We start from the raw sequence: 13472 nt of genomic DNA, 5'->3' as shown, positions 1-13472 counted from the left end.
CTACATTCATAACTTATTCTTACCTAATGCAATTAAATATTAACCATCATTTATAGGCCAATCAGTCTAATTTTTTTTCCATTAAACTTTACCTGAATGTTTTCCCCTTCATTTTTAAACCAAATACATTCAGTACCAGTCACATCAGCGCTTTTGCTTTTAAGAATGTTATTTTTTCTCCCCAAGTAGACTATCATTTTCTTCAGGTAAATCACATATACATCTTATTATATTTCCTTTCAGATCCCTGACAAGTCTTAGTTACTGTGATAGCAAGCCATCATAATATGGTACAGTTTTAAAAAACTTTTTCAAAGCTTTTTTTTAAATTAAAATACATCCTCTCCTTTTTTTAAATTTTTTATTATTTATTTATTATTATTATTATTTACTTTACAATATTGTATTGGTTTATACTAATGCATATATATGGAATTTAGAAAGATGGCAACAATAACCCTGTATACGAGACAGCAAAAGAGACACTGATGTATAGAACAGTCTTTTGGACTCTGTGGGAGAGGGAGAGGGTGGGATGATTTGGGAGAATGACATTGAAACATGTATAATATCATATATGAAATGAGTCACCAGTCCAGGTTCGATGCAAGATACTGGATGCTTGGGACTGGTGCACTGGGACGACCCAGAGGGATGGTACAGGGAGGGAGGAGGGTTCAGGATGGGGAGCACGTCTAGACCTGTGGCGGATTCATGTTGATAAGTAATACAATATTGTAAAGTTAAAAAAAAATAAATAAAGTAGCATTACTTTTTTTTCTTGGGCAAAGGGTCATACCAAAACAAAACACAGTAAGTAAAATGTAGATGAAAAAACATGACACCTTTCACAACTCAGCGTGCCAAATTATAAAACAAATAGTTTCTTTCCAGATATCCTATAACAATTAAATAGCATTTCTTTCTTGTCTTGTTCTTTTAAATACACCCTCCCCATGTACTTCAAAGTCATCAAATTATCAGTAAATGTTTATCCAATTAAACAGATTTCCTACAATCAGAAATTTACCACATAACAAATAACTTCAAAGCAACTATCCCTTTACAAATTGGAATGGTGGCTTCCTATGAGAAATATTGCTAATCATGGGCTATTTCTCAAAAAAATTGAAGTTTAAGTTAAGTGTAATTTTAGGGGAAATGCTAATTAAACATGAAGTCAACTGAAAAGGGAAACTTCACTATCTTTAAAACTATAAACATAAATATGTACAAGTCCTTAAAAGAATACTCTTTGTCACACAAAATTACATACCTGACAGAAAAGGGATATAAGTTAAGTAAAACAAGGCAAGTACACACTATGCAATTTTTTTTTTAAGTAAAGGTATATGTACCAATATGGAAAGATCTGCAAGAAACATCTAGGTGAAAAGAGCAAGCTGCAAAACAGTGTGTATGGTATGAGTCCATTTGAGTTTGTGTGTTTTTAAAGATATACAAACCTGTTTGTACACAGAAAAATTTCCAAAGACTATTCAAGATCCCTACTTCTGTTATATAATTAACAAAGGAAGCCAAACTGCTATCAATTTAATATTCTATAACATGGAAATTGAAATGATTCTTTAAAGTACTAAAAAAATGATAGATTTAACCTTCATGTGGCCCTAAGCGAAGTGAAGTCAAGTCAAAGTCGCTCAGTAGTGTCCCACTCTTTGCAACCCATGGACTGTAGCCTGCCAGATTCCTCTGTCCATGGAATTCTCCAGGCAAGAATACTCGAGTGGGTTGCCATTTCCTTCTCCAGGGGACCTATCTGACCCAGGGACTGAACCTGGGTCTCCTGCATTGCAGGCGGACTTGTTACCATCTGAGTCACCAGGGAAGCCCATGAGGCCCTAAGCTATTATCAAAGAGATTTGATAAAGACTGTCATAAAAACTCTTTCCTAAATGCTCCATCAGTGAACTTTAAGTGGAAAAACAGCTCACTGCTTAGAAAAACAAAATATTGGGACTACCCTGGCAGTCCAGTGGTTAAGACTCCATGCTCCCACTGCAGGGGGCATGGGTTCGATCCCTGGTTGGGGAACTAAGGTCCCACATGCTATACAACTCGGCCCTTCAAAAAAAAAGGATAAAAACAAAATATTTGTTAATATAGACAAAGGTCACTAAAATTTTCCTAAATGCTTAATATTCACGTTATTTTAACTGACATATATACACTGAGAATTAACTGAAGAAATCACTGATTTATATTAACATTCGAAATATTTATTCCTATTACCTTTTTAGGAATAGGAAACTGGTCAAGTCATATGAAGAACTAAGATACTGTTGAGTATTTGTTTTTTTTTTTTAACAAATGATTGAAGTGACTTTCGTAAAGTGACACTGTAACCTGTTAGCTGCTTTCCCAATTCTCTTAACAGCTATATGGAACTTTATATGCTTAAATTTGAAACCAAGACAATAGGAAAAGAACCTCCCCTAATAATCCCCCCTAAAATTATGTTTTAGATAATCAGAATAGGTTAAAATACATATATATATATACACATATGGTTTTCTCTTATGTATAATTGGCTCTTATCCAAGAACAATGGACCAGAAGAGAGATGTAGATACTGTTCCTGGCTTTGTCACTTATTAGTTGAAAACTAGGCAAGTTACTGAATGCCTCTGACACTAAGTTTCTCCATCTATAAAATGAGAGAGGTCTCTTTTCCAAGTATGAAGTCTTGTGTTATGACAGTGAAAAATATCAAGTAAGAGACACTTATTTGCTGATTCTTAATTGCTATATGACAACAAAAAATGCTAAGGAACAGACAATTAAATCTCATATACAATTATTAAAATTATGTATGCCCGCTACTGAAGATTATTAAAAGAGAACCATACTATGTCTTCAAGGTTTCTACTCAGAAATCCTTTTCTGCAGGGCTGAATTTTTTATTTGGCATAAAATATGTATTTCAGATTATACTATCTTTTGTGGTACTATGTGGAGAACTGATCTCTCATTTAAATACAATTTTATTCTCTTTGAAAAATTCTGAAATATAGCCTTAGTCAGATGAATAACTTTCATAGTAGTAATAAAATTTCCTTGATCTATATTAAGCTTTTTTTTTTAAGTTAATATTCTAAGATGTTTACCTTTGGCAGCATGGGAGTATCCCTTTTCTTCTTCTTTTCTGAATTAGGGTCATCTAACAAGTCTGGCTCAAAGGTATAAAGTTCAGTCAGCTCATTCATGGTAAAATGACGTTCAACTTGCTGTTGATCAACAACTCGAAAAGACAGTGACTGCTTGGTTACTTGCCGATCATAAATCTTATCTTCCATGGTTCCCTTCGTAAAAAAGAATGAACAATACACAAATTTTGTAAACATGAAAATTAATCAAGAAGAAATATAGTTATTGGTTTATATGAAATAGCAAAACTGGATAGCAATATACTGCCATGAAGCAAATTTTATGAGCAATGTTGCTTAATTCATGAGATTTTTTTTTCTGTTCAGAGTAGTTTATGTTGATGAGAAATAAAACTTTATTACTGGTAATCATCCTAAAATTTCTGACCAATATGCATTCATGTATTGCTTTATATATTTCTGTACTTGGTGAAAGAACGAGAGCAGTCAGATACCAACCTAAACAGAATAAGAGTACATGAAATCAAATTTCAGGGGGTTATTGATGTAAGAATCCAACAGGGCAGTTTAATTCTTATTCAGTGGAATATAACACACTCTCAATAATCACTATAAACTGACTTTATGTAAAGTCTTACTTTCTATGACTTTAGGACAAAAAATTAATAACTACAATGCCATATCTATTATATATTCTATATAACATTCTGAAGTAGAATGTAAAGGAGCTCTTAATTAAAATAACAGGAAAGAGTTTACAGTGTAGTTTACCAACAATATTATGTACCAATAATACATAGATGTACCAATGAAGATGTACCAATAAAACCCAGTCTCTAGTTGAGAAGCCCAGATTTGGAGGATGGTAGAGAAGGTGGCATCTGTTCCCAAAGAAGATGAAACAGTTAAAAGGACAACTTGATTCTATAAACCTGTATAACATTGAACTGCATTCACTTCTTTGATTTCATTTCCTTTCCTTAAATTTCAGTTTCTATTTCTTAATACCTGAGTTTATACTTAAAGGAAATTAATATTCTTGACTAGAAATATTAAATATTCTTTGTAATGATTCTTGTTATTATAATACATTAATTGTTTCTTCTTATTTAACCACACTCTTCAAACTAAGAGATTATCTGGTGCCACTGAAAACAGTGATCATTTGACCTTCACATCTATAAGCAAATTAGATTTAGTTACTGGCTTTTCTATGCATAGTAAGTAAAAGAATTATAAATGTTTAACTTTCTTAAACTAGCATGAAATTGCTAAATCTGTATACCCATGCAAATTCATCTTAATCTGAGAAATTAGAGACCTGGACAAACTACAAAATAGAAAATCATGAGAGGTCAAAATTAACTTATATTGCTTTAAGAACAGGAATGATATTTTCAACTTTGTTTGCCTCTCTACAATGCATGTATAGTCTGAATTTCAAAAATATCGTCAGTTTCACCCAATCTTTCAATATGAAAAAGAGAATATAAATTACAAGCCTACCTGAGCTAAGAACCTATATACATAGACAGGTTTAGTTTGTCCAAAGCGATAAACTCTGAATATACTCTGGATGTCATAAGATGGATTCCAAGAAGCATCAAATATAATCACTCGATTAGCAGCTACCAGATTAATTCCAAGAGATCCTGCTTTGGTAGAAATGATAAATAATCGTCCTCTGAAAATGAAAACACAGAATAAACGTTTAGAGATGAGTAATTAACACATATTTTATTTATGACATGACTTTTTAATCCTAAGGCAGTTTTATGAACAATCATGAGTTCAGAGAATTCATTACTTGCTTACTGAAGAAAAGGACAAGTCTAAGGAGTTGGAGTTACGATTTATATGCCCCAAAAGAATTGTAGTGCTGTAACATCAGATAGTCTGATATAGGAATAAAGATAAATACGGAAATCACATGTTTACAATGCATTCAAGATATTTATTTATAGATTTTCAGTAAATGTAGAAAATTTATGTATAATTCAAAAAATATGTTCAGTGCTGGAGCAGCCATTGAAGAGATACCCCACATCCAAGGTAAGAGAAAGCCAAGTAAGATGGTAGGTGTTTCAAGAGGGCATCAGAGGGCAGACACACTGAAACCGTAATCACAGAAAACTAGCAAATCTGATCACACAGCCTTGTCTAACTCAATGAAACTAAGCCATGCCCTGTGGCGCCAACCAAGACGGGCAGGTCATGGTGGAGAGGTCTGGCAGAAAGTGGTCCACTGGAGAAGGGAATGGCAAATCACTTCAGTATTCTTGCCTTGAGAATCCCATGAACAGAATGAAAAGGAAAAATGATAGGATGAAAGAGGAACTCCCCAGGTCGGTAGGTGTCCAATATGCTACTGGAGATCAGTGGAGAAATAACTACAGAAAGAATGAAGGGATGGCGCCAAAGCAAAAAGAATACCCAGCTGTGGATGTGACTGGTGACAGAAGCAAGGTCTGATGCTGTAAAGGGCAACACTGCATAGGAACCTGGAATGTTAGGTCCATGAATCAAGGCAAATTGGAAGTGGTCAAACAGGAGATGGCAAGAGTGAACGTCGACATTCTAGGAATCAGCGAACTATAATGGCCTGGAATGGGTGAATTTAACTCAGATGACCATCATATCTACTACTGCGGGCAGGAATCCCTTAGAAGAAATGGAGTAGCCATCATGGTCAACAAAAGAGTCTGAAATACAGTACTTGGATGCAATCTCAAAAATGACAGAATGTTCTCTGTTCGTTTCCAAGGCAAACCATTCAATATCACAGTAATCCAAGTCTATGCCCCAACCAGTAATGCTGAAGAAGCGGAAGTTGAATGATTCTATGAAAACCTACAATACCTTTTATAACTAACACCCAGAAAAGATGTCCTTTCCTTATAGGGGCCTGGAATGCAAAAGTAGGAATACAAGAAACACCTGGAGTAAAAGCCAAATTTGACCTTGGAATATGGAATGAAGCAGGGCAAAGGCTAATAGAGTTTTGCCAAGAGAACACACTGGTCATAGCAGACACCCTCTTCCAACAACACAAGAGAAGAGTCTACACATGGACATCACCAGATGGTCAACACCGAAATCAGACAGATGATACTCTTTGCAGCAAAAGATGGAGAAGCTCTATACAGTCAGCCAGGAGCTGACTGTGGCTCAGATCATGAACTCCTTATTGCCAAATTTAGACTTAAATTGAAGAAAGTAGGGAAAACCACTAGACCATTCAGGTATGACCTAAACCAAATCCCTTATGATTATACAGTAGAAGTGAGAAATAGATTTAAGGGACAAGATCTGCTAGACAGAGTGCCTGATGAACTATGGACGGAGGTTCGTGACATTGTACAGGAAACAGGGATCAAGACCATCCCCATGGAAAAGAAATGCAAAAAAGCAAAATGGCTGTCTGGGGAAGCCTTACACATAGCTGTGAAAAGAAGAGGCAAAGGAGAAAAGGACAGATATAAGCATCTGAATGCAGAGTTCCAAAGAATAGCAAGGAGAGATAAGAAAGACTTCCTCAGTGATCAATGCAAAGAAATAGAGGGAAACAACAGAATGGGAAAGACTAGAGATCTCTTCAAGAAAATTAGAGATACCAAGGGAACATTTCATGCAAAGATGGGCTCGATAAAGGACAGAAATGGTATGGACCTAACAGAAGCAGAAGATATTAAGAAGAGGTGACAAAAATACACAGAAGAACTATACAAAAAAGAGCTTCACGACCCAGATAATCACAATGCAGTGATTACTCACCTAGAGCCAGACATCCTGGAGTGTGAAGTCAAGTGGGCCTTAAAAAGCATCACTACGAACAAAGCTAGAGGAGGTGATGGAATTCCAGTTGAGCTATTTCAAATCCTGAAAGATGATGCTGTGAAAGTGCTGCACTCAATATGCCAGCAAATTTGGAAAACTCAGCAGTGGCCACAGGACTGGAAAAGGTCAGTTTTCATTCCAATCCCAAAGAAAGGCAACGCCAAAGAATGCTCAAACTACCGCAAAATTGCAATCATCTCACACGCTAGTAAAGTAATGCTCAAAATTCTCCAAGCCAGGCGTCAGCAATACGTGAACCGTGAAATTCCAGATGTTCAAGCTGGTTTTAGAAAAGGCAGAGGAACCAGAGATCAAATTGCCAACATCCATGGGATCATGGAAAAAGCAAGAGAGTTCCAGAAAAACATCTATTTCTGCTTTATTGACTATGCCAAAGCCTTTGACAGTGTGGACCACAATAAACTGTGGAAAATTCTGAAAGAGATGGGAATACCAGACCACCTGACCTGCCCCTTGAGAAACCTGTATGCAGGTTAGGAAGCAACAGTTAGAACTGGACATGGAACAACAGACTGGTTCCAAATAGGAAAAGGAGTATGTCAAGGCTGTATACTGTCACCCTGCTTATTTAACTTCTACGCAGAGTACATCATGAGAAACGCTGGGCTAGAAGAAGCACAAGCTGGAATCAAGATTGCTGGGAGAAATATCAATAACCTCAGATATGTAGATGACACCAGCCTTATGGCAGAAAGCGAAGAGGAACTAAAGAGCATCTTGATGAAAGTGAAAGAGGAGAGTGAAAAAGTTGGCTTAAAGCTCAACATTCAGAAAACTAAGATTCTGGCATCTGGTCCCATCACTTCATGGGAAATAGATGGGGAAACACTGGAAACAGTGTCAGACTTTATTTTTGGGGCTCCCAAATCACTGCAGATGGTGATTGCAGCCATGAACTTAAAAGATGCTTACTCCTTGGAAGGAATGTTATGACCAACCTAGACAGCATATTGAAAAGCAGAGACATTACTTTGCCAACAAAGGTCCGTCTAGTCAAGGTTATGGTTTTTCCATTAGTCACATATGGATGTGAGAGTAGGACTGTGAAGAAAGCTGAGCACTGAAGAATTGATGCTTTTGAACTGTGGTGTTGGAGAAGACTCTTGAGAGTCCCTTGGACTGCAAGGAGATCCAACGAGTCCATTCTGAAGGAGATCAGCCCTGGGTGTTCTTTGGAAGGAATGATGCTAAAGCTGAAACTCCAGTACTTTGGCCACCTCATGCCAAGAGTTGACTCATTGGAAAAGACTGATGCTGGGAGGTATTGGGGGCAGGAGGAGAAGGGGATGACAGAGGATGAGATGGCTGGATGGCATCACTGACTCGATGGACGTGAGTCTGGGTGAACTCCGGGAGTTGGTGATGGACAGGGAGGCCTGGCGTGCTGCAATTCATGGGGTCGCAAAGAGTCGGACATGACTGAACGACTGAACTGAACTGAACTGAACTGAGTGTTATGAGCATTAAGTGTATCAAAATGAAGGACACTGCTCAAGGAACTGAGTGTAGGAGGGGTGGTGATATATAATTACAATTGTTGTTCAGTTGTTGTTAAGTAGCTGTCCTGTCTGACTCTATGGGACCCCATTGACTTTGGTCCACCAGGCTCCTCTGTTGATGGAATTTTCTAGGCTAGAAAACTGGAGTGGGTTGCCATTTCTTTCCCCAGGAGATCTTCCCAGACCAGAGATTGAACCCCCATCTCCTACATTGGAAGGCAGATTCTTTACCACTGAGTCACCAGGGAAGCCCTGCAATTGCAATATAATGTAACAAATGTAAACAGAAGTTAGATAGATGCAAGGTATAAGGTAACAGGTGCTGTGCTCAACATATCAGCAAATTTAGAAAACTCAGCAATGGCCACAGGACTGAAAAAATGTGTTTGCATTCCAATCCCAAAGAAAGGTAGTGCCAAAGAATGTTCAAACTACTGTACATGTGTGCTCATTTCACATGGTAGCAAGGTAATGCTCAAAATCCTTCAAGCTAGGCTTCAGCAGTACCTGAACCAAGAACTTCCAGATGTTCAGGATGGATTTAGAAAAGGCAGAAGAACCAGAGATCAAATTGCCAACAACGGCTGGATCACAGAAAAAGCAAGAGAATTCCAGAAAAACATCTACTTCTGGTTCACTGACTGCACTAAAGCCTTTGATTGTGTGGATCACAACAAACTGTGGAAAATTCTAAAGAGGTGGGAATACTAGACTACCTTACCTGCCTCCTGAGAAACCTGTATGCAGGTCAAGAAGCAACAGTTAGAACTGGACATGGAACAATGAATTGGTTCCAAACTGGGAAAGGAGCACGTCAAGGCTGTGTAGTGTCACCTTTATCATTTAACTTATATGCAGAGTACATCAAATGAAATGCTGGGCTAGATTAATTACAAGCTGGAATCAAGATTTCCAGGAGAAATATCAATAACCTCAGGTATGCAGATAATACTACTCTAATGGCAGAAATCAAAGAGGAATTAAAGAGCCTCTTGAGGGTAAAAGAGAGTGAAAAAGCTGGCTTGAAACTTAACATTTAAAACACAGAACATGGCATCTGGTCCTATCACTTCTCTGCAAATAGATGGGGAAAAGGTGGAAACAGTGACATATTTTCCTTGAGCTCAAAAATCACAGAAGACAGTCACTGCAGCCATGAAATTAAAAGACGTGTGTTCCTTGGAAGAAAAGCTATGACAAACCTAGACATCACATTAAGAACAGAGATATCACTTTGCTGACAAATTTCTGTATAATCAAAGCTATGGTTTTTCCAGTAGTCATGTATGGATGTGAGTTGCTGTTGTGTTAATTGCTCAATCGTGTCCGACTCTTTGCAACCCCATGGACTGTAGCCCACCAGGCTCCTCTGTCCATGGGATTCTCCAGGCAAGGATATTCGAGTGGGTTGCCATGCCCTTCTCACTGGGATCTTCTTGATCTGGGGACTGAACCCAGGCCTCCTCTATTGCAGGCAGACTTTTTTTGAGCCACCAGGAAAGGGTACAGATGTGAGAGTTGGACCATAAAGTAGGCTGAGTGCCAGGGAATTAATGCTTTTGAATTATGGTACTGGAAAAGACACTTGAGAGTCCCCTTGACAAAAAGGAGATCAAACCAGTAAATTCTAAAGGAATTGAACCCTGAATATTCATTAGAAGGACTGATGCTAAAGCTGAAGCTCAAATACTTTGGCCACATGACGGGAAGAGCCCCTGATGCTGGAAAAGACTGAGGGCGGGAGGAAAAGGAGGCGACAGAGGATGAGTTGGTTGGATGGCATCACTGACTCAATGGACATGAGTTTGTGCAAACTCTGGGAAATAGTGAAGAACAGGGAAGCCTGGCATGCTGCCATCCATGGGGTCATAAGTAGTAAGACATGACTACTGAACAACAACAACAAGGTAACAAAAATAGGATCAACAAGACAGGGCTCCAGGAAGAATGTATTCAAGAAAAAAATAAACAAAATTGATAGATTACCTGCTATACTGGAACAAAAGAATTTATATTTCTGTAGGGAATTTGGGAATGAATTAGCAATAGTCAAAGAAAACTAAGCAAATGGTAAAAACAAACCGTAACTTCAACAAAAATGAACAGATATGGCTTAACTGTGAATATTTACATAGTCACAACTAAGCAAACACTCCAAACTAATTTAGGCAAATACCAAGGAAAAGGGTATTGAGAAAATGAATGTGGAAAAGTATGTATATACCTGTGAGTAAATTGTCACCTTAAATTGTAGAAATGCTATATGTAAATAGAATAAAAGAGTACATGAAATAAGATTTTATGGCTTTACTGATGTTAACCAGAAGAATTGCTAAGAGTTGAAACTGTTATCTGCAGAGTGTGGAGGTCATGAGTAGGAAGAGGTTGGTCAACAGACTAATTTTTATATATGTAAATATATTAATTTGATATAAATAAATAGAAATCTAATTTTAAAAGATCATAGATAACATTTTAAAAATATATAAACAAGTTTAAAGAAAAAAAATTATTCAGTTCTACTCCATAGAAACAACCTCCATTCAAAGCACAGTATACTTCCTATAGGTTTCTTTTTCCAGGTGTATACATTTTTGTCTTATTCAGCCAAGATAATATAGTATCTGCATATACAGTTTATATTATGAGCATTTTCTATAATTTCTTAGTAAACATCAGCCCTGATAGCTGCATAATATTTCACTAGATGACTATACAATTTGTTTACTGTTGACAGTTGAGAAAACCTCTTGAATATAATGAGCTGTCAACAATCTCCACAAAATGCCATTATACACCAAGCCTTACTTCCTACAATTTCATGACAGAAAATTAGTAACTAAAATTCCATACCTATTATAGGTATAGTATTATAAACCAGAATGCAAAGAAGCTCAAAATTTAACTAATAAGAACAAGCTTATAATTAAGAAAAATTCTGGTACAAGATGAATTACAGTACTAGTCATGTTTTGTATCATCTTGGAGCTATCACATGTCTAGGAATATAAACTATAGAAATTACCAGAAATGCAAGAATATATGTTCATCACAGTGTTATTTACAAGGGCATAAGTTTGGGGGAAAAAACGTGTATGACACAGAAGACTAACTTACACTCTGGCTATTCAACATGGTACATTACCATAAAAATCTACAACATAGGGACTTGTCCAGTGGTTAAGACTCCATGCTTCCACTGCAGGGGGTATGGGTTGGATCCCTGGCTGGGGAACTAAAATTCCTGCATGCCATGTGGTGTGGCCCAAAAGAAAGAAAGAAAAAAAAAAAAACTACAATATTACATTATGTGGGGGGGAAAAGCAGGATATGGAACTTATTACAGAGAATGAACTGTGCTTTCTTTAATTAGTAGATATACTTAAAAGTTTATGGGCAAATGCTGCTCCAAAATTACTTCAGTTACTTAGATCTATTCCACACCAGCTGAAGGATCAAGCATATAGAACAGTATTGACTATGCGGGTTAAAAAAACATACACATAAGACAAGAGAAAACCGAGGAGAGAACTTCAAAACTCTTTGGTAATCTATCCACTAATGAAGAGTTGAATGGGTTAAATAAGTATGTTTATCAAACTGCTATCAATTCCAAGTGCTGAACTACTCTGGAAATACAAAAGATGAAAAAAAAAATCTGGTAACTGCACTAAAGGAGACCACTAACTACAAAAAATTTAAAAACACATATAAACAATTGTAATACAGTCTAGTTTGCAATAACAGAGGTACTTATTTATATGATAAAGATGTAGTCAGTGACATATTTTGGTTTTTAAAGGCATACAAGTGGGAAGCAAACATGTAATTTTGACCTCAAAAGAAAAATAAAGAAACAGAGATTCAAGTGACTGAACCAGTATCAAGAATTATTTTACAACTATTTAACCTTTAATATTATTCAGTCTGGAATATGTAAGCCCATACTAAATTAAACTTAACCAGGATATTTTTAGATTTTCTTAGTATTAAGGTACACACTAAGACACAATTAAAATATGAACCATATTTGGATGGTATTGCTATAAACCACTTTTGTATGTTTTTGGTTAAAAACCTGCAAGCATTTCTTTTAGGTATATACCTAAGAGTAGAACTGCTGGATCACACAGTGTATATATGGCACTATTAAAGCTGAACAAATAGTTCTCCAAAGTGGTTATTCCAATTTACATTCCTGCCAGGAGAGTATGAGAATTCCAATGTTTCAGATCTTAGATAACTCATGGTATTGTCTTTTAATAAAGTATAACCTTTAAAAAATAGTTACGGTTCATAAGAATTTGCAAAAGTGGTACAAAGAGTTTCTGTGTACTGGTTCATCCAGCTTTTCCAAATGGCAACATCTTACATAGCTACAATATGTTGTCAAAAACAGGAAACTGCCATGGGTACTGGTATAATACTATGAACTCAATCACAGAGTTTATTTGGATTTCACTGGTTTTTATATGTATTTTTATTGCTTGGTGTATAGCTCCATGAAATTTTATCACATATGCAGAATCATATAACCATTACCACAAGCAGGAATCAGAACTGTTCCATCACCACAAAAAACCTCCCATATGTTATCCCTTAGTATTTACACTATCCCCTTAACCCTAATCCCTGGCAACCACTAATGGGCTCTTTATCACTATAATTTTCTCACATCAAGAATACCATATGAATGGAATCATATAATATGTAACTTTTTGAGACTGGCATTTTTCACTCAGCGTAATACCCTCAAGATCCATCCAAGTTGTTGTCTGGATCATTACCAACAGTTCATTTCTTTTTACTGCTGAGCAGTATTTCATTATATGGACATATCACAATTTGTTTATCTAGTCACATGTTAAAGGACATTTGGGGTGTTTCCAGTTTTTGGTTATCACAAATAAAGATGTGTATAGGTTTCTATGTGAAAATTTTCACATAGAAAGTTTTCACTTCTCTGGCATAAATTTCCAAGACTGTG

The 13472-nt window shown here is 36.5% G+C and overlaps 1 protein-coding gene across 8 annotated transcripts in view; it reads right to left on the bottom strand.

Moving 5' to 3' along the window:
• The window catches only part of ATRX (ATRX chromatin remodeler), a 286342-nt gene that overhangs the window by 34536 nt on the left and 238334 nt on the right, over positions 1–13472 (bottom strand). For all 8 annotated transcript variants that reach the window (XM_061409663.1, XM_061409658.1, XM_061409661.1 and 5 more), the window contains 2 exons: positions 4635–4812; positions 3129–3323 (listed from right to left, as the gene is read on the bottom strand). In XM_061409663.1, coding sequence (XP_061265647.1) covers positions 3129–3323; positions 4635–4812 — 373 coding nt within the window. The remainder of the gene's footprint in view (positions 1–3128; positions 3324–4634; positions 4813–13472) is intronic.

The sequence above is a fragment of the Bos javanicus genome, chromosome X (genome assembly GCF_032452875.1).
Source record: "Bos javanicus breed banteng chromosome X, ARS-OSU_banteng_1.0, whole genome shotgun sequence".
NCBI lineage: Eukaryota > Metazoa > Chordata > Mammalia > Artiodactyla > Bovidae > Bos > Bos javanicus.
Note: the sequence above shows the minus strand (reverse complement) of the source record. Positions and strands in the feature narration are given on the sequence as shown.